This window comes from Manis javanica, chromosome 4, assembly GCF_040802235.1.
Source record: "Manis javanica isolate MJ-LG chromosome 4, MJ_LKY, whole genome shotgun sequence".
Lineage (NCBI taxonomy): Eukaryota > Metazoa > Chordata > Mammalia > Pholidota > Manidae > Manis > Manis javanica.
Window position 1 is genome coordinate 93,856,570 of NC_133159.1, and position 19,541 is coordinate 93,876,110.

General features: G+C 45.3%; 1 protein-coding gene across 2 annotated transcripts in view; it reads left to right on the forward strand.

Moving 5' to 3' along the window:
- Positions 1–19,541, forward strand: part of CASQ2 (calsequestrin 2) — a 63,568-nt gene that overhangs the window by 42,492 nt on the left and 1,535 nt on the right. For both annotated transcript variants that reach the window (XM_037020030.2, XM_017650414.3), the window contains 3 exons: positions 4,379–4,433; positions 14,958–15,058; positions 17,890–17,964. In XM_037020030.2, the coding sequence (XP_036875925.1) occupies positions 4,379–4,433; positions 14,958–15,058; positions 17,890–17,964 (231 nt within the window). The remainder of the gene's footprint in view (positions 1–4,378; positions 4,434–14,957; positions 15,059–17,889; positions 17,965–19,541) is intronic.

Below are 19,541 nucleotides of genomic sequence, written 5' to 3' on the forward strand. Positions count from 1 at the left end.
GATGTTCAGAAACTGTTTCCTGCCTGGCTTCATTGGAACTCATTTTCTGCTTTCTTTCCACTTAATTAATAAGATAAGTACAGCCTTTTGCTGTAATATAAAATAAAAATGATGGCTCATTATTTTCCACATTACTACATATTCATTTGTTTTCTAATTAGGAAAGGGCTGTGTATTAAATTTAACGTGGCAGAGAAAAGGCAACTAGACTGGCTTACTCCTTTCCAACAGCCCATCATGAATACCCACATGACTTCCCCAGAGACCTAACCAGACCCAAGCAGCCCCTCACCCAAGTCTCCAGCCAGGGAGGGAAGCCCACACAGGCCCTCCAGCATCATCTTCACATCCTTAAAAAGAAAAAGCAGAAATCAGTCCGTCAGAAGGAGCCCCTCCCCATACACCTTCCCCATTCACCCATGCCTACCTCGGAGGGCTCGGCTCTCAAGAGCAGCACCTTCAAGGGCCACTTGGCCACAGCAGCTTCAATCACAGATGTTGGGGAGAGTGACCAGTTAATGAACTTATAAGTCTTTATCTTCACCACCCACTTCTCCGGAAATTGAAAAATACTTAAATAAGATAGGAAAATCAGGTAGGGCTGAAGCAACTATTGACCATTATTGCTCCCCAATTAAAAGCAGGTTTTTAAAGCAGCAAACCATAAAATACATAATTTATATTACTAAAGAAATTGGTATCTAGTAACATTTTCTGTGTGTGGAAATTGGGTAGCTACTGATTTATTTAGAATATTCAAAGAATGTCAAGGCAGGGCAGGGTGGTCCAGACCCAGCGCCGAACTCTCCTTCCCCTTCAAGACTCCACATTCCAATTGCCTTCCATCCTGACAAGCTGTCAGCCAGAGTCCTGTGCAAAAGCCCACAGGGATGGTAGTCAGCAATTCCTTCTAAAAAAATCCTCTCTCTGTTGCAATAGCAAAGTAGTTCCAAGAGGAGGCCAGAAACCTCCAGATGAGCCCCTAGGACATTCTGTTGCACCAGGCAGTCTGCTAGTTTTAAGTGTGCTTACTTTTTTCTTTGCAACTTTTCATTCAACATGAAAACAAACACTCAACAGAGACTGGAGGGAAATAAAGCAAAATAGGAGCAGTGGTAATATATCTGGTTGGTGGGTATTTGAAGTTTTCTTCTTGGCATCTATTATTTTCTAATTTTCTTCAACTAGTATGTAGGATTTGTATTACCATATCCTTTTTTTAAGTTGATAGGCATCAGTGAGAACCTGTTACGCTGTGTTAAGAATGGAGGCTATAAAAATGAACACTGCTATCCTGTCTTTTCACAGTTCTTATCCTGCAGTTCACAGTGTGTCTTATCCTGCAGTTCACAGTTGAGCAAACGGAAGTCTCAAAACATATAACGCTAGTTCGCCATGCTCACTGCTATGACAGACGGACAAACAAAGTGCTAGGGAATTCAGAGGGAAATATTCACCAAAGCAACTCTCAAATCTCCAGATCTTTTGGGACCTGGGGCTCAGTCACTTGATACAAAGGCCCTTTATCAGCTTCTTTTAACTCAAGTAAGAGCCACTGACCTGAGTTTGCAACATCTTCTGCAAATCCTGCAGGGGACAATAGATTCATGGAGCCTATTCTGCGGCTGTTGGTGATGTTAAGGAGGAAATTGTTTTCCTCTACCCTCTTAGGTTTAGTATTGAAGGCCTGCAAATTAAACTGACAAAAGACAGATTAGCATAAGGAAAAAAAACAGATTAAATAACCGGCTCATGCTTGGGAGTTCACCAGGAAATGTGACTCTAGAAGAGGTTTATATGCCATTTTAGTTGGAGATGAGGAAGGGCGGAGGGGCCCTCTAGAGAACAAATGACTTCTTGGAAAGGGTGAGGGGAGGGGAAAGGACACTTATTGAAAAAACAAATGTCTTTTTGGAAAGATAAATGGGCCCTTAGGAGAACAGGTGGGAAATTTGATAGTTTTGTGATAATGTCTGTCTAAGAGAAGATCAGAGTTGCTTCCAGGGAAGGGGATTTATGACAGTTGACTTCTTGAGGGAGGCTCTGCTTCCAGGCCAGTGAGGAATTTCAAGAATTCATATGCCTTCAGCCCCAAATAATTTTTGTGCCATAGTAGCTTGTTCTGGACCTTTCCAGTGAGAAAGAAACCATGAGCTTTGTGACCAGATAGAACTGGCTTGAATCTCAGTTCAGTCATGTATTAACTCTGGCTCTTAGGTAAGTCATTTCAATTTTTTTAAATTAAATAGGAATTAGAATTTCACTTGAGATTTAGAAATAATGTACATACAAAGTACTGATACACAGAGGGGCAAATGGCTGATATGGTTGTTGCTATTTTAGTCATCACTGCTATTTTAAGGTGAAATTCCTTCCTTCAGAGAACTTGTCATCTGGTTGAGAAGGGAAGAGTCAAGCAGTTACAAAGATAATGTCCAAGGCAATGTGATCTGAAGACCACATGGGTGACCTGGGCAGCAAAGGCTGTGGTGCTCAGAGGAAGTCCCTGGGTGGCCTCTGTCAGTGAGTCCAATCTGTCCTCACGCCTGCACGTAGGACTCTCTCTGAGGAGCCCGACCTTCAGGCTTGCCCATGGATTCCTTGGTCTGTGAGTTATTACTGAAAATACCAGGCAACGAGCATGTGCCTGCTTCTTTGCAGGTGTTCAGTACAGATTTGTGTGCTGAATCTTTGAGACTCACAAAGAGAGGGGTTCTTTTTCTTGCCTACAGCTCTCCATCCAGGGACCAGCTTAGGCTTGGGAGTGACAGCCATATTACGAGCAGCCTCTTAGCAAACAAATATGGATTCTTAACTCTAAAACGAATTTCCAAATGCATTCTAGATGGGCACACAGAAATGAAGCCTGCTCCACAGAGTTAACACTGCTCACTTCCAGCTGATGGTGGGAGACAGAAGAACAGGCAGCCTAATGAGAACTGATCAGGATATTCTGTTTGGAGATATAGCAAATGTAAAACAGTGCAGCCTCAGACTCCCTTCTGGTTGCTGTTGGATTTGTGTAATAAACCTGTGCGCGCGCACACACACACACACACACACACACACACACACACACACATCTATAAAATTCAATTCCCCAGAGAATCTGTCCAAGCACCCACTCTCTTGTTTTTAATAAAAATATTTTCCATTTAATCTCTCAGAGTTTGGGGAGGTTTTGTCCATTCCAAACTCAAAGGGAAAAAATTAGCATTTAGATAGGATTGCAGCAGCATTAAAATCAATTGAAATGGAAACAGGAATCATGGGCGGGTTGAGATGCCTGGAGTCTTTCCATGGGATGATTCTGACATGACACTCAGGGGGCCCAATGAATCCCTGTGTCAGTGACAGTCAGTATTCATTCAGATCTGTCCCTGGTGCCTTGTTCCCACACATCTTCCACTCCAGGTCTCTTGAGGATCACATTTCTTATAATAACAGACACCCCTCCAAGCTGCTCCTCTTCCTTCTGCAGGAATAACTGATGCAAAGGACACATAAGGCATATGGTCCTTTCTGTGTGGATATGTGTATTGTCTCTTGCTTGTCCATAGATAGGAAAAACTCTTTCTAGATTTTTGGCCTTGTCCAGGCCTCCACAGTCACAACTGCTTCTCACTGTCACAACCTTCCCTAGTCCCAATTCCAGTCTCCTCCTGTAGCCTCCCGCACTCATAGACATGCACTGCAGCAAGCTTTGGTTCCAGGGCAGAAAGGACCCCAAGCAAACAACCTGGAAATCACAGGCAGCAAGGCGCCCCTGCTGACAGCACCTGCTCTTCAATGAGAGGTTTCTTCACAGAGAGAGAGGCACTACCCTGGTGTAAGAATCCTGTGTGAATGGAACAGACCCACATGGTAGCTTGCCTCAAAGATTCCTGTCTGCTGCCTGCAGGGGGACAGTTTCAGGATGTGTGATGAGCATGCAGGAGTTTCCATAATCTGGTATATCAGTGCTTACATTTGCTGGTGGTGAATTCCTGAAGCCGACTGACAACCGTGTTCACTGAGCGACATTCACAGCACTTGTCTTCAGAGCTCCTGATCAGCCAGACTCACATTTTTTCTTGTTTTGCCTTTTACCGCTGCTCTCCTGGACCCATCAGACCACAGGAGTGAGACCCATTCAGTGCTAATGTCATGTGTGCAGTGGGTGTCTTCTTCCTGTCTCACAAACCCATTTATCAAATGCCCTACATTCCTCCCAGCGCTCATCAATATTCTTCTCATTAACATGCGCCCCCTGTGTGTCCGCTCCCACGTCACCACCTCCCCTGCCTTCCATTTCTGTTCCAGCCTCTGAGTCTGTCCTCCACTCGACCCACTGTATCTCTCCCCAGGGAGTGTGACCTTTGATTCTTTCCTCCCACAGGAAGATGATTTGAACGGCATCCACATTGTGGCCTTCGCAGAGAGAAGCGACCCAGGTAGGAAACCCCCAACCTGCTCTTTCACCCCTTAAGCAAGAACTGACCTCTCACCTTTGTCAGCCCTCCTCCTTTCTCTTCCTTCACTTCCCCACTACAACGTGACCACGAGATGTTGGACACCCCCTGGTGGTCCTCTGTTAGGTAGGAATCTTTTTCATTTGTGCACACAGCTGAGAAAAGAGATGTGGATAGATCAGAACCTCATTCTGCTTAGCTGCCTAAACTAGGAAGACACACTAAGAAGGATATAAAAACATCCAACTTTACAGAGTGCATGTGTGTGTGTGTGTGTGTGTGTGTGTGTGTGTGTGTGTATGTGTGTGTGGACTTCTGTTCACCTTAAAGTTTATTTGCCAATTTTGTGGCATAGGCTATATAAATAACAACAAAGGTACTTTTTGGTCTGTAAAATATTGTCTGTGTGTAGGAAACTTTGTAGAAAATATTCCCCCAAATAATGAGAACTGGGCCAAACAGGCAGCTAATTTGTAAAGTGCAAATGACCCTATAAATGAATGAGTAACTTTGTTTTATTTTGGAACTTGGACAACTTTTTCCTGGCTTCACTCTGTTTAACATCAGGGGAGACTGAAGTGCTGGGAAAATTTTGCAGGTGGCAAGATGCTGGGTCCCTTTGGCTGTGCTCTGTGAGATAAAGAGTCCCTGAAGGGAAACTGTCAGTGGAGATTCTGAAGTGGGAGGCCTGGGACAATGCAGAATGCAACCAGGGAAGGCAGGGAACTTCATTTACGATGGTGCTCAGGCCTTGAGTGGGGTGGCCTGGGCAGGGGTTTCCAAACCTGACAGTGCAGAAAACCACAAGCACCAAAGCCAACTCAGGCCAACCAACAGCACCTTCAGGAACCTGTAATTTCATGGAGCTCTGAAGAAAGTTCTCTGGCACCAGTGGTCTTGGGACCCACTGCTCCAGGTAATGTGAACTGTATGGAATTTGCCTGGGACCTTGGCCTGTTGTGCGTTCATCTGGACAGACAAGGAAACAAAGGCTTGGAGAAGCTAAACAGAGGTCATGAAGGAGAGACAGATTGTCTTGTTCATCCATGTGTTCCTGGTCCTTGCACTGCACCTTGGCATACAGGAAGCACTCAATAAATATCTGTCAGGAGGTGATTAGACAGGCAGATAACTGCTCAGCATTGAGCCCAATGCATCACTGTCAGACCAATTTTTTTTTTTGGTAGTACTTCAGCCTCTATAGCTTCTTATAGTCTGAGATATAATCCACATGCTATAATATTCGCCCTTTTAAAGTGTGCAATTCAGTTGCTTTTAGTCTATTAGCAAAGTTGTGCAACCACCACCTCTGTCTAATTCCAGAACATTTTCATCACCTCAAAAGGAAATTCCAAACCTGTTAGCAGTTACTCCTCACTGCCCTCTCCCCAGCCCCCGGCAACCACTAATCTATTTTTGCTAAGGACTTAACTATTCTGAACATTTCATATAAAAGGAATCACGTCATACATGGCCTTTCGTGCCTGGCATCTTTCACGTGGCATAATGTTTTCAAGGTTCACCCATTATGTAGCATGCATCAGTAATTCATTCCTTTTTAGAACCAAGTAATATTCCATTGTATCAAAATCAAATTTCTACTCCAAATTACCCCGTTTCTTAATGAACATTTTTGTATGTTGAGTTATGTCCCATTTTCCCATCATTGACTTGGAAAGATGTGAAAACTCTTCAAGGATAGCTAGCGTTTGTCCAAAAAAAAAATGCCAGTATGGTTCCAAAAAATGCCAGTATGGTTCCAGCTTCTTTTCACAGATTCTGGCCACCCTTCTGCCCCTGGAGTAGAAAACAGCAAAGGAAGCCATTTGCCCAAAGTTTACATATAGGCTATAATCAAACAGAATCAGATCTCTGGTGTTACCTGAACAGAGATGAAATCGCCATCAGCAGCAGCCTGCTGGCCAGACTCCAAGGGGCTTCCTCCCCCTAACCTGCCCCCTTCCAGGATTGTGGGGAGGCCTGTCTGGCTCTCTAGAACAATGGAACAAAGAGGCCTCGGAGAAGTTGCAGGAACCTGTTTGACTGAGATTGCTGCTGTAATGAATCAAGCTCCTGAAACTACTTCCACCTCCTCCCTGCACAAATATCCCTGGGCCTGAAGCTGTCTTTCCCCAGAGAGCCCAAGCTGGGGCTTGTTATTGGGAAGCCGGAAGAAATGCACTGGGCAGGGGATGGCGGGGGAGGGGAGGGTTGGAGGCAGAAGAAGAGCTCAAAACATCTTTTTTCAAGGAGGGAGGGCTTGGCCAGCTCAGAGCTGGGAAATGGAAAGGCTTTTCTGTAACAGACCTGACTCCCAGGCTAGACAGTCATTCCCCGCAGGTCACTGATGTGTATCCTGGGGCTGAGGGGCCTGGCTGCAGGACTAGGAATTTCATTCCTGCCCAGACAGCGGCTCCTCATATATCTTTGCTTTCGCTAACAAGCTAGCTATCCATGACCTAGTGCCCCAACCAAACCCCTACCCAGTCGCCAAAGAACAAGTTCATCCATCCAAGAAATGAATACAGCTCTTCTTAAGGAGCTGACAGTCTTGAGGACCTGCGCTGTGAGCTTTATGGAAATGATCTTATTTGCTCTCTCAAGCCACTCCATGATATTTGCATGACTACCACCATCCCAGCATCAGATGAGAAAAGTGAGTCTTAGAGGTTAAATGACTTACCCAAATCACCTCCGTATCTAATCAAACCACTTGCTGAATCTTGAAGCCAAGATTCAAATTCTAGGAGGCTCTCCTGACTTCTGAATTCATCATGATTATGAGGGTGATCACTCATTCTATGTTTATGTGATGCAAACCCCCCCCCCCCCCCGTGTCGGAGGTCTAGTTTTATTCCCATCTTACAATATAGGAAGCTGAGACCAAGAGAGGGTACCTTGCTGAAAAGCAGTGGAGTTATAATTAAGCTGAGGGCTGTCTGGCTTCCCAGCCACAAGGCCGCAAGGCCCTGCTGCAGACTTGTTCGCCCCTCAGTTAACCACTGCCAACGGCATCTGAGTGATCATTTATGCTGCTCTCCTTCCTCTCTGCTGCCCCTCACCATCCCATCCACCTTCATCTTTGAAAGACCCAGAGAAGCTCAGTGGTGGGCTTGGGTTCCCACAGTTAGAGGGACAGCAGACAAACAAGAGCTTAGATTTCTTTCAGGCTCCTCTGGACCCAGCCACTGGACGGCACTACCACCCCCACGCACAGCCGCAGGCTCCGAGCAAGAGCACTGCTGCTGCGCTGTCACGCGGGGGGTGGGGAGGGCCAGGGAAGGAGGAGAGGGGACTGAGGAGAGAGCAGAGCACCTAATTACTGAAGAAAAGTCAGACTTTCTCCCCGCTGTCCACTGACATTCCCAGATTTGGAGTCTATGATTATACAGCAAGAACAAATGTCACTCCAAGTGCCCCAGGTACCCTGGGACTCTCCTAGAGGTTCCTAGCCGAGAGCCTGGGCTCAGGGATGGCACAGTGTCTGCTCTCCTGGCCCAGGCCATAATCACTTGGTCCCTTCTGCAGTGAGTGCTCATCCCTGCTGCCCACAGGCCGGCCGGGCTGGGAAGGACATGCCCATTCCTCTGCTCTGGCCTATTGTGCTGGGTCTTCCTCCTCCCAAGCCTCCCCTCATGCTCCTACTCTCAGAATGCTGCTGGAGCTGCTGTTTGACAGGTTCAAAAATGATCGACTCTCCCCTGCCACCCCCAGCTGTGTGCATCAAGCTGACATCTTCATAACACTTGATGAAAGGTTCGCGAAGTAGCGTTTCTACATGAGTGCGTGCTGGATGGATATCCTCCAAGGGCACGAGGAATGTTAGCAGTAACAAGCTGGAAATGCAAGGACAGGCTGCTGTCTGCATGTGCTAACCAGTGACAGGCCCTGAGTGAACGTCTCCAAGTCCTGTTCTGAGTTTTTGACTGCTTGGGGTTCTCGTAAAATGTTTTTGAGACCAGTTATCTCAAATAGGAATGCTAACTGCTTATTTGAGCTTCCAAATTTAAATTTGGCTTATTGAATCTAACATTTGTTTCCTGCTGCGTGCCAATGTTGTCCCAAGCGCTTAACAAATATTGGCACATTCAACCTTCACAACAACCCTAAGTGGTAGCTACTGTCCTTATTATCTTCCCAGATATATAGAGAAAGAAACAAAGATATGGAGAAGTTAAATAATGTCCCAGGTCACATGGCTACTAAGTGATGGAACTGGGATTCAAATCCAGGCAGTCCAGCTCCAAGTCTGGCATTTTCAACCACCTTATGCTCCTCTCCATCCCAAAACCATTCTCATGTCATTTTTGCACCAATCCTGAGATCTGAAGGCCAGGAGAAGACAGGGCAGAGAAGAGGGTTGTGGTCAGCAGTGACAGGGTATTCAGATGTCTCAAGTGCCATCTCAGGACTGTGGGCCCACACAATGTCCCCCATTCTAAGAGGTGACTGGGCAACTCTGCTGTGTCAGGGGGAAGCTCCAAAACCTGTCTGTCCTCCTGAGCCCAGGTTTGGATGCCATGACGCTGCTGTTTAGGATTCCACATTTATGGAGTGGGCTCTGCCTGAGGACAGCCAGGCTTTTCTAAGAGGGGACCTGAAGGCCATCACCTGTCCTGCACACCTTTGTACACTAGCCCCTGGCCCTGGGCCTGATACGTGTGGGCACTTGGAATATACCTGCTCAACGACAAAATGAATCCTTCCCATCAATGAAGCTTGACAGCAGTAAAAAAAGCTTACAGTGAGTAAAAGGTTGATGGGGTGGAGGAGGTAAAAAAGAAAACAGAGAACATCTTCACAGTCTCCTCTGCAATTGCCCGCATGATAGTAACAGCATCATTATCATCGAGGAGCCCCAGTAATGAGGCAGCTGTTCTCTCCATTTTCAGACGAGGAGACCAAAGTTCAAAGAGGCTAAGTGCCCTGTGCAGGGTCCTCACACTCCAGATGGGTGCCCTCTCTAGACACAACCTCCAAGCCTGCCAGTGTGTCTGTGTCACCTGCTACATGAGCCACAGCAGGACCCCCACCCTAAGAGCCTAATTCCCCAGGCCTTGGCCTCTATCCAGGAGAGACTGGAGCCCCACAACTCCATGTGGTGTGGCACCTGGGAGGGCCTTTATGGAATGAGCACAGCCAGTGACCAGAAGGTGGGGTCACAAGGACAGTGAAGGTCAGGGTGGGCAGTGCGCTGTGGGCCTTTTTACTCCTGGGCCTTTGCTCGCCCTGAGACACACATGTGTCAGCCAGCCAGGGACTTGGCTCCAGACATGGCTGTGCCTGGCCCAGAACTGGTCTCCAGGGCTTGGTGCCATCTCATTCCCATAGTCCCTCCCTGCCTGGGGATGAGGAGCATGATCCCCAGGTTCCTTCCCACAACCTTGAATCCCAGAGGCCCCTCTCTTGCCATGGGAAACCTGGCTCCACAGGAGCTCCAGCCCCAGGTCACAGACCCGAGGTCCCAAGCCCGTGTGGCCAGGAGGGAGTCACAGTTCTCACAGTGCTGAGTCCCTCTCCTCCACTGACACTGACCTCTGAGACTCCCCTTCGTGCTCAGGGACATGTCCCAGTTAACCATCCAAACCCGCGGTGTCTGTGAGGAGGACAGGGATCAGCAGCATGGTTAGAAGCAGGGGAAGGTGGAGGCGGCCCTCCAGGCCTGGCTGCACCCGCTCTGTCTCCTCACATCCTGCCTTGCTGCCCACATCTTGGGGCTTTCACTCTGGGCTCGGAGATCTCAAGCACAGACTCGGGGAAGGATGATGGCAGTAGCTCCGGCAGGAAGGCTGAGGCTTCAGAGGGAAAATGACTGTGGAAATTACTCTACACATGTAAGCCAAAGGCCTGACTTAGGACCCTGTCTCTACCTACCACTTGCTAGCATGTAATGCTGGGCAAGTCACCTATTCTCCCTGCGTCTCATTCTATCCCCTTGAAAATGGAGATCATAGAGGCTTCCTAATCTCCATCAGGACTGAATGTAAAGATTAAATGCAAAGGTACTCGGTACCCAGTAAGTGCTCAATAAATACTTATGGAAAGGTTGGACAGCATGGTACAGACTCCTGCATGTAAAGATGCCCTGTGTTCACAGAGGAAGAAGTTGGGAGATGAACTGCTTGTGTACAAGGAGATTTGAGTTGGATCAATCAAGAAAAATATTCTTGTCTATCAGATTAGCAACTCTGTAGTGGGCCTTGAGGGAGGTCTGAGGGTTCCAGTCCCAGAAATATTTAAGAGAAGAGATAGACAAATGTTTTGGTTGGGCCTATTCATCTGCCTGCATACTTGGAATGTTTGGGAGTCCCTCTGGCTTTGGGGATGAGTGCTTCTCTAACTGATAAGTGCAGAGAATAATCTGGTTTTGAAGGCTAAATAATTGGTAGCCTATAATCTTGGAATAATATTTCCTTTTTTTTTTACCTACAATTTTTTTTTGAACTATGGACTCTTCCTTCTGAAAGATGCAGGGCCACAATTTTAAAAGGCCTCTAAGGTCAATGCATGATTGATGACAGAAATGTTTATTTATTTCAAGCCCATTCATTCATTCATTCATGTAATTCTAAATGCGGACTAGTCTTAAGCTTAACACTGAATTACAGAAGTGAAATACAGCTTCCTATTCCTTCCTTCCTGGTCAAGAAGGGAGGGTCCACAGTGGATGTTTTTCCTTTTCAGGAAACCTGCAGTTTTTACAAAGAAACAGCAGCTCTCCCTAAGAGGAAATTGAACTTATAATTGATCATTTTAGCTGGCACCTGCTTAGCTGCCTTAACTCAGCTTTCCTAGATAAATGAGAATCCATTCCAACAGGCCTACATTCAAAGCAGGGAAATAAAGTGGGGAGAAGGCATGGGACTTGTGAGCCTTAAATCAGGAATATCCAAGTTAGCTTAATGACTTTAAAGCAAAGGAAGGAAACTTGATCTGACCCACATATTGAGGCAAAGTTCTCATAGTCACACTGGCTGGCACAGCCACCCCTGAAGCCTTTGGGCACAGAATCAACCATAGGAGCCAGAAAGAGCCACCCCATGACACATTATCTCCAGGTGTAACTTCCTGTGAGTATGTCTTCTCTACCACATGAGGCCAAGACTATTTTCTACCCGACCCCTGTGCCCAGATCATTGTAATTAATACAAATGCATTGGATGAACAGATGAATGGCCAGGTTCCTTGTATTTAGACAGAAGAATTTAGATCGTTTAAGAATAACGGCTAAAGCTTACTATGTGCCAGGCACCATCTCAGTGCTTTAAAGATACAAATTCATATATCTCACAACCACCCTGTGAAATAGGTCCTATTATTATCATCACCCCCATTTTACAGATGAGAAGCCAAGATGTTAAATAACTTGCCCGAAGTCATTCTCAAAATGGCAGAACCAGGATTTGGATGAAAGTCATTTGCCCCAAGTGTCCGTGTGCTTAAGCATCATGCTGGGCTGCCCACTTGAAGAACAGGCTCTATTCTGTTCTTCAGATGTCCAGGGATGTGGAAAGATTATGTTCATTATAGAATCCATCATCCTGAAAGTCAAGGGGCTGCTCTTAGATCTGGTTGAAACTGGTCTGGCTTTATTGTCAACCTCATTTATTAGTTTATTCTGTTTTTTTTTTCTTTTTTAGCTTTCTTTGCTCCTCTGTAGAAACAAAACCTTTCATATTCTTAAAACCACAATTCTGACTTATCTGGTTTATGTAAAAACTCCAATCCATTTGATTTTTCTTGCAGGACCCAATTTCTATTCCTTCAATCTTTATTTTTATCTCTAAACCTGCTCTAGAATATAGAATAAAAAAGGTTCTTGTATATAGCATTCCTTGTTGTTAATCCTGATATTATGTGAGTTCTGATGGAAAGAGCCAAGTGGCATAAAGTAAACTTCAGCTGTAGGTCTGATAGCAGTACGTATGCCTAGACATGGCTCCCTGCCCATTATGTAAGTTGGTCTTTTGCCCCTCAAGTTTACTTTCCACTTGAATTTGGTCTGTGTTGTTGAATTTCACCCTCTTTGCGAATCTCTGAGTTGTCAAGTTTACTTTTAAATTTGATTCTCTTCTTGTGGTGCCCTGGCAACATCACCTCGTTTATTATCATCCCTTGCTTCTGGCCGCTGAGAGTTGTCACTGAGGGTGCTGGGGAAGAATTACCCCCTATGTTCTGTATATTATGTTACATAAGTCCACAGTTAACCAAGGGGGCACCATATTTCCCTGCCCTGTGACATAACAACATGCCCAGAGGAGGCGAAGCCATAGTGTCCAGTGAGCAGCAGCCTGTGGCACTCTGGAGAGACTCCACCTTCACGGCCACACTTACAGGGGGCAGGAGTAATACCCACAACCCCAGCTCCACCCCAGCCCCCAAACTGAGAGATAAGGAACTCTAAAGTGCATGGCCCTCGTGAGCTTAGGTGCCTAGCATACAATCTAATTTGTGACACACAGGTTTCTCCCTCTACCTGAAAGTTTACTTTATGCCACTTGGCTTTTTACAGAAGACCTCCTTTAGTACCTGTTTTCACAGTGCAAAAGAAATCCAAAGAGGATTTTCACTTTGCACAGAATGGTAATTGCTTTACAAATGGTAATTGTGTCTTTACACCATCCGACTTAAGAAAGGCTTCAGAGGAATGCTATACTTTCGGATAGCAGGGGAAACATGTAATTCAGAGCATAAATGGAAAAATTGCCCAGGCAGCTGGCAACTCTGCAGGAAGGGGCTGTGAGCCATAAAGATCCTCTTCCCTCCTATCAGCAGCTCTTCTTTTAAGGTAACAAGACCTGAGGGGGCCCAGCCTGAATCTTACAAGTTAGCAGTATGAGTTAGCAACATTTAAAATGACTACACCCACTCAAAGCAGAACTGCTAAGAATAGTATGCATTTTGCCTGGAATGTATTAAAGATGAGGAAGTGCAAAGAAAAACCTACCAAGCGGCCCCAAGAAGCCAAACAAAAGCTAGAGTGCCTGGAGAGAGGAGAGGCTTGTTAAACAGAGGCTCCAGAGAGGGGCTCAAATTGGCTGGGACCCCCTGGCAGAGGAAGAAAGCTCTTACAAAGAAAGGGCAGTGGCCATACTGAATTCCTAAGGAAGCAGTTGGTGAGTTGTTTGCATAGAAGGTACACAAATTCAGCTGTGCAATAAAGATACTATTGTCTAGAACTGGACCTCAATTTTCCAGCTGGATGGTGGAAACTGGGTCTGACAATTAATCATCCCCCTGCTTCACCCCACCATCCTTAGGGATCCAGATTCCTGCTGGCTTAGGGACAAAGAAAGGTGGGGTGCACATCTGGTCAGAGTCACCATGGTCATCTCGCCATCCACACTGGCATCTCCAAAGAAGTCTGTGGGTCTGTCCGGCCTCCGGCCCTTGTCCCGATTAGGCGATTAGGTCCCCGCTGCTCCTCTCCAGCCTGATTGCAGGACTTCTTCAGATCCGCACCTCCTCTCAGCTTTGTGCATGTTCCTCAGAACAACAGAGTCCGTGGGGCCTCCTGCAGACTTTTCTGCCCCAGTGCTCCTGCACTGGGGAGTCTGCCAAGAGATTCTGGGATCTTTCCATTTTTCTGAGTTACATTCTGAAATGAAGCATGGGTCTCCTATGCTCTGGAATTCCCTTGAAACTGTGGAGTTTCTGTATGTGGACATGGATGCACACATTGGCTTGCATCTGTGCACATGCATGCACACACACACACAGGCACAGAGCTTATTCTCAGGAACTTTCCAGAACCTAAGCTCTTTGTTCCTGGTTGGTAGTAGAGCAGGGATGCTAATGGTATAGGGTATGCTTTCCCTTGCTAACCATTCTTCCAGTATCTTTGTATATGGCATAAATTTTATGCTTCCAATCCTTAAATGCTTAGGCTTTTAAAGCTAAAAGAAAAATGTGTTCTTAAAGCTCACAAGGCTTGTCTCCACTTTTCTTATGAATCATCCTTCCCTTGGTGGCAATAAATGCTGCCTACTGAATGGGGGAGGGAGAAAACCCCATTCACTGTGTTAAAGTTGTGAAACCACCTGGAATCAGAAGTTCGCTTAGTTTGAAGGTTTTAGGATTTCAAGTTGTAGACAATGAAAGGTCCAGGTTTAGTCCCTAGAACACCAAGGAATACCAAATCATAGGTTTCAAGATATGGCACAGAGTTCTGAGGACCTGGCAGGAGTTCCTATGTTCTGGGATTGCACTTTCTAACTCAAGGCTGGTCAATTTTCACATGCAGATTAGCAAATGGAGCTCAGCTTTAAATTAAGCCACTTCCCTGTGAACTTCTAATTTCTTTATTTAAAATTTTTATTGTTTCCTTTGAGCAAGCTGCTTTGTGGCTGGAGTTCTCATCTGACTCATTGTATAAAATAATCCTGTAATTGAGGGGATGTACCAAATGGCCTAAGAAACACTCGTGGAAAAACCATCCTCTCTGCTCTCCATGTTAGAAGCCATGTATGTGCAGGGGTTACTCAACCTTCTTGAATCCTGCTTCAGATGGCTACGAGTTCCTGGAGATCCTGAAACAGGTTGCTAGGGACAATACTGACAACCCTGACCTGAGCATCGTGTGGATCGACCCAGATGACTTTCCTTTGGTGAGTGGCTCAGACTGGGACATGTTCCTTGGTCACCTTCACAGTCTAATGTCTGTGTTTAATGTGAGACCCTGAACCATGAAGGAGGGTGTGAAATAAGAGGGGCTCTTGCAGAAGCACTGTGGCTGCCCCCATCCTGTGTGGGAGACCTTGATCACTGGGGCAATACTGAGCTTTCCAGCCTCATGCTGACACCGACATGGTTAGATTCACCACTCTCTGGAGACCAGGAATCCCTCTGAGGGTCCCACTCAGGTGAGCTGGGTGAAATTCTTCTGTCAGCAGCTCGCTAGCTACCCCTCAACCTACCACCTTGCTATAACTGCTTTAATTTTCTGGGTGGGGCTTCAGTGGCACAGGGGCATAAGAGTCTCAGGGAAGAAGAGTTCCAGCAATTAGAGGAGTTAGGGAATTTAAAGTTCCCCCTACATAAGGGTAAGCAAATTATGCCCCAGGGCCCAGGCTGGCCTGCTGTGTTTTTGGAGGGGGTATTCTAAGGCAACCTGAGTTACTGAGTAATAAAAAACAGACACGAAAATTTTGCACGGAGTTAAGAACTTCATGGAGAGGAGGGGCAACCTGTTGGAGGACAGAGACCCTGTCTATCTTGTTCATAGTGTTTCTCCCAGGTTCTTGCATATCTAGCACATAGTGAATGCATAGGAACCTTAGGTCCAAACTCTCACTAGTATCACTAATCAATGGCCAGAAAGCCTTGACTATGTTTAGCTATAAAGACAATAAACAGAACTTGTACAATACATAAGCCCAGTGGTAATAATAATGAATGTAACTAATGGCCTCCACTGTATGCCTAGAAGTATAGTAAACTCTTTACATGCATCATCTCATCTAATCTTCTCAACAACCCTATGAATTAGGAACTGTTATAATCCCTATTTTACAGATGAAAAGAATGATAGCTAGAGAGGTTAAAGCCAGTAAATATAGCAGATGTAGTATTCCAACCCAGCTCTATGTGATACCAAAGCTTTGTCTATTGGTCATTTGAGTTTAGGTTAGGCTAACTGCCTGTCATCAGTACAAATTTAGTTATCACTGCATTATAAATAATAAGTCTATCTTCTAGGAATTATCCTTTGTTGCATAGGTCACAACTGATCATACTATGATTACACAGACAAAACTGAGAGGTTTGGTGAGCTCAAGGGTCCTGAATCCCAATCCCGCATACAGGGTGAGTGAGTCAAAGGCAGAGACTTCCATGACATCTGAGGCCAGTGCCATAATTCTGGGTAATCATAACATAGTCATGGCCTTATAAGACCCTATGTACTATAACTTTGTATATTTGTCTCTGCCTGGTTATATTTCAAGTTTATCTGGACTATTTTCTTATATAAGAGCCTGCAGATGGTCTCCAGTTCTCCTGACCTATTCTGTAAGTTTGCCTTCATTTTGGCAAAGGAGAAATCTTTAAATTATTCTGATTTTCAGGTTCCTTATTATCCCCAGTCACCCCATATTTACTTGGGAGACTTTCAGCCCCTGAACATCTTTGTTTTCTTAGCCCCTTACTCCTTAGCCCTGCCCAAGTCAAAGGCTAGTCCACGTGGAACCCAAGCCTGGCTGAATGAGGAATCCCTTTTCTTACTTGTATGGCATATCACTGCTTCCCCAGCCATCTCATGTATCAGAGTGATGCCAGGTAAGGGATTTTTAAATGGGACATTGAAAGAGAGTGGAGGGAAATGACTCCATCACCACACATAAACTATAAAAGAGCCACAAGTGGTGAGGCAGCGATTGCCTAATGCTAGCACTTAGCAGAGCTGTCTCCTAATTCTCCAACTCCTCGAAAGAGAAGCTCAGCTTCATAGAAGAGAGGACTTCATACCTCTGGTAGTTCACAGAAAAGCTGTCATTTAGAAGTTTTTATAGTTATTAACAAACAAATTTCATTCACCTCATAACTCTATAAAATATTCAATTTTTGTATCTTTAAAACATTGGTTAAGATCTACAAAAAATATATATATTAAATGCCTCCCAGAAATTGTCAATAAATCACAGAACCCAAGAATGGACTAACAGTTACCAAAGGGAAAGGGACTGGGGAGGATGGGTGGGAAGGGAGGGATAAGGGCAGGGAAAAAGAAAGGGGGCATTACGATTAGCATGTATAGTGTGTGGGGGGCACAGGGAGGGCTGTGCAACACAGAGAAGACAAGTAGTGATTTTATAGCATCTTACTATGCAGATGGACAGTGACTGTGAAGGGGTATGTGGGGGGGACTTGGTGAAGGGGGGAGCCTAGTAAACATAATGTTCTTCATGTAATTGTAGATAAATGATACCAAAATAAAAAAATGAATAAAAAAAGAAATTGTCAATAATCCTATAATCTTTGGGTTTAGTAATTCTATTAGAGTTGTAAAGCATTGATACTCTTCTTATCACCATAAGGACTCAAATACCAATTTTACCGATATTGTTTAATAACATATGTTCCTACATGAATGAGAGCAAATTCTTATCAATAAAGATGCTCAGTTTAAAAGAAAAAAAAGAGCCACAAGTAATTTGGGGTCAGCTTTGGACCATCTCTGTAATATTCTTCCTTACAGATGTAGAAGTTTCTATTACATATTTTCATAGTTTGCATTATATCTTTTTTGTCATGCTTGTTTAAAGTGCTTGAGGCCTGGAGTCAAGTCTTCAATTTACTAAGTGGCTACAGCTGTTTTGGAGACCTTTAACCATAGTGACCTAGTTACTATGATGGGATGACAGGTGGGTCCAGCCACAAAAAGTGGTTTTCACAGGGATGACTTCTGCCTGCTGCGTAATCTTATTTTTTGTTGCTGTAGCTTGTTGCGTATTGGGAAAAGACTTTCAAGATTGACCTATTCAAGCCACAGATTGGGGTGGTGAATGTGACAGATGTAAGTATGTCCCATGAAAGCTTGCTCAGGCACTCCCAAAACCTGCCCTGTTATCTGCCATGGAACCCAGTCTGTGAGATCATGTAGAGGAGTCTAGCACCTTATGAAAGGAACAGGATTCCTGGCCCTGCCCAACTCAGGTAACGTGACAGTGTTGCCTAAGCCTAGTCTCTGAGCCAGACCCAATCTATGGTTTCAAGATTCCCTTCCATGCGCACTTACTTGGAAACACATAGGCAAATTTCCTTGCTTCTGGTCCTGTTTTACTGACTACTTGGAACTTTCCACCCAAGTAAACTCTCCTGTATTTTTCCCCAAAGCCCAACAACAAGGTCTTTTCTCATAAGGGAACCCACACCTGGGGCTGCCATTGCACAGTGGGTGATGGGGCAGCTGTGGCCCAGAGGCACATGCAGACCATCACCTGACAGTCAGGACTGCAGACAGAGCACCAAGTGTACAGTAGGACAGGAGAAAATCATCAAGGAGCGGGGAGCTTCTCTTCCCCATTCAGGCACCCCTGAGTGAGGGTGGGAAAAGCTAGTGGGTGCACTGCAGAGCGTAAGGAATTTTAAAGCTCAGTCCAGATATCTGATGCAACTCCACCATAACAAAACAGAATGAGGCATAGATACAACAAATAATGGATATCATGGACAGAAGGGGATGGTTGCAGAGGGTCCATTAGAGCCATAATTAGTGGTGGTGGAAACTCATGTGAATGGGAGCCAGTTAGCAATGCCCTTTTATCTTGTTGGTGTTCAGTCACCTGGGGCATTCCACATTTATCTTGTAAACTGATTCTTAAATTAATACTAATATTAACCATAATAGTTAAAAAAATTTGCTCAAGTTAAAATGTTTTAAAACAGAACAGTAGAATATAAGTGAAAAGTGGAAGTATTTCCTAATGCCCTGACTCTGTCCCTATCCCATTCCCTGAGGGAACCACTGGTGGTAGTTTCATGGCTCTTGTACCAGAAGTTTCATATTATTTATGAAACTTATACACACACACACACACACACACACACACACACACACACACACACACACACATATATATGTTGCTGTTTTTATATAGGAATCTGTATATATGCTGATGTAATCATAGGGGGAAAAAAACAGTACAAATGCAATTACAATTCTAATAATACTTGGTTTCAGTGCCCCCAGAACTGCCCCATTCCTGGGCTACCTCCTCACCACCAGAGCTTCCCCACAGTATCAACCCAATGTGGCAGGTAGGGAGGGTGGGCAGGTTAGGGTAGGGAGTGGGCTCTGCCAAGGCTGTGCTGGTGACCCAGAGGGTCTACTGCAGAGTAGGGAGGCAAGGCACAAATTAGGGGCAGATGGTGGGGGGCAGGCTGCATCTCTAAGAAAGCATGGGGTTGGAGCAGCTGCCAGTCTCAGTGTGCTGGGCCTGGCGCACCCCCCTACCCTCCCTCCACAGGCCTGTACCCATATCCATTTCCCTTCCCCAGAATCCCTTTTGCACAGATTGTTTGTACACACACACACAATGTTATATACATTTCCTTTTATATTGCACAAACAGGATACTACACATACCATTT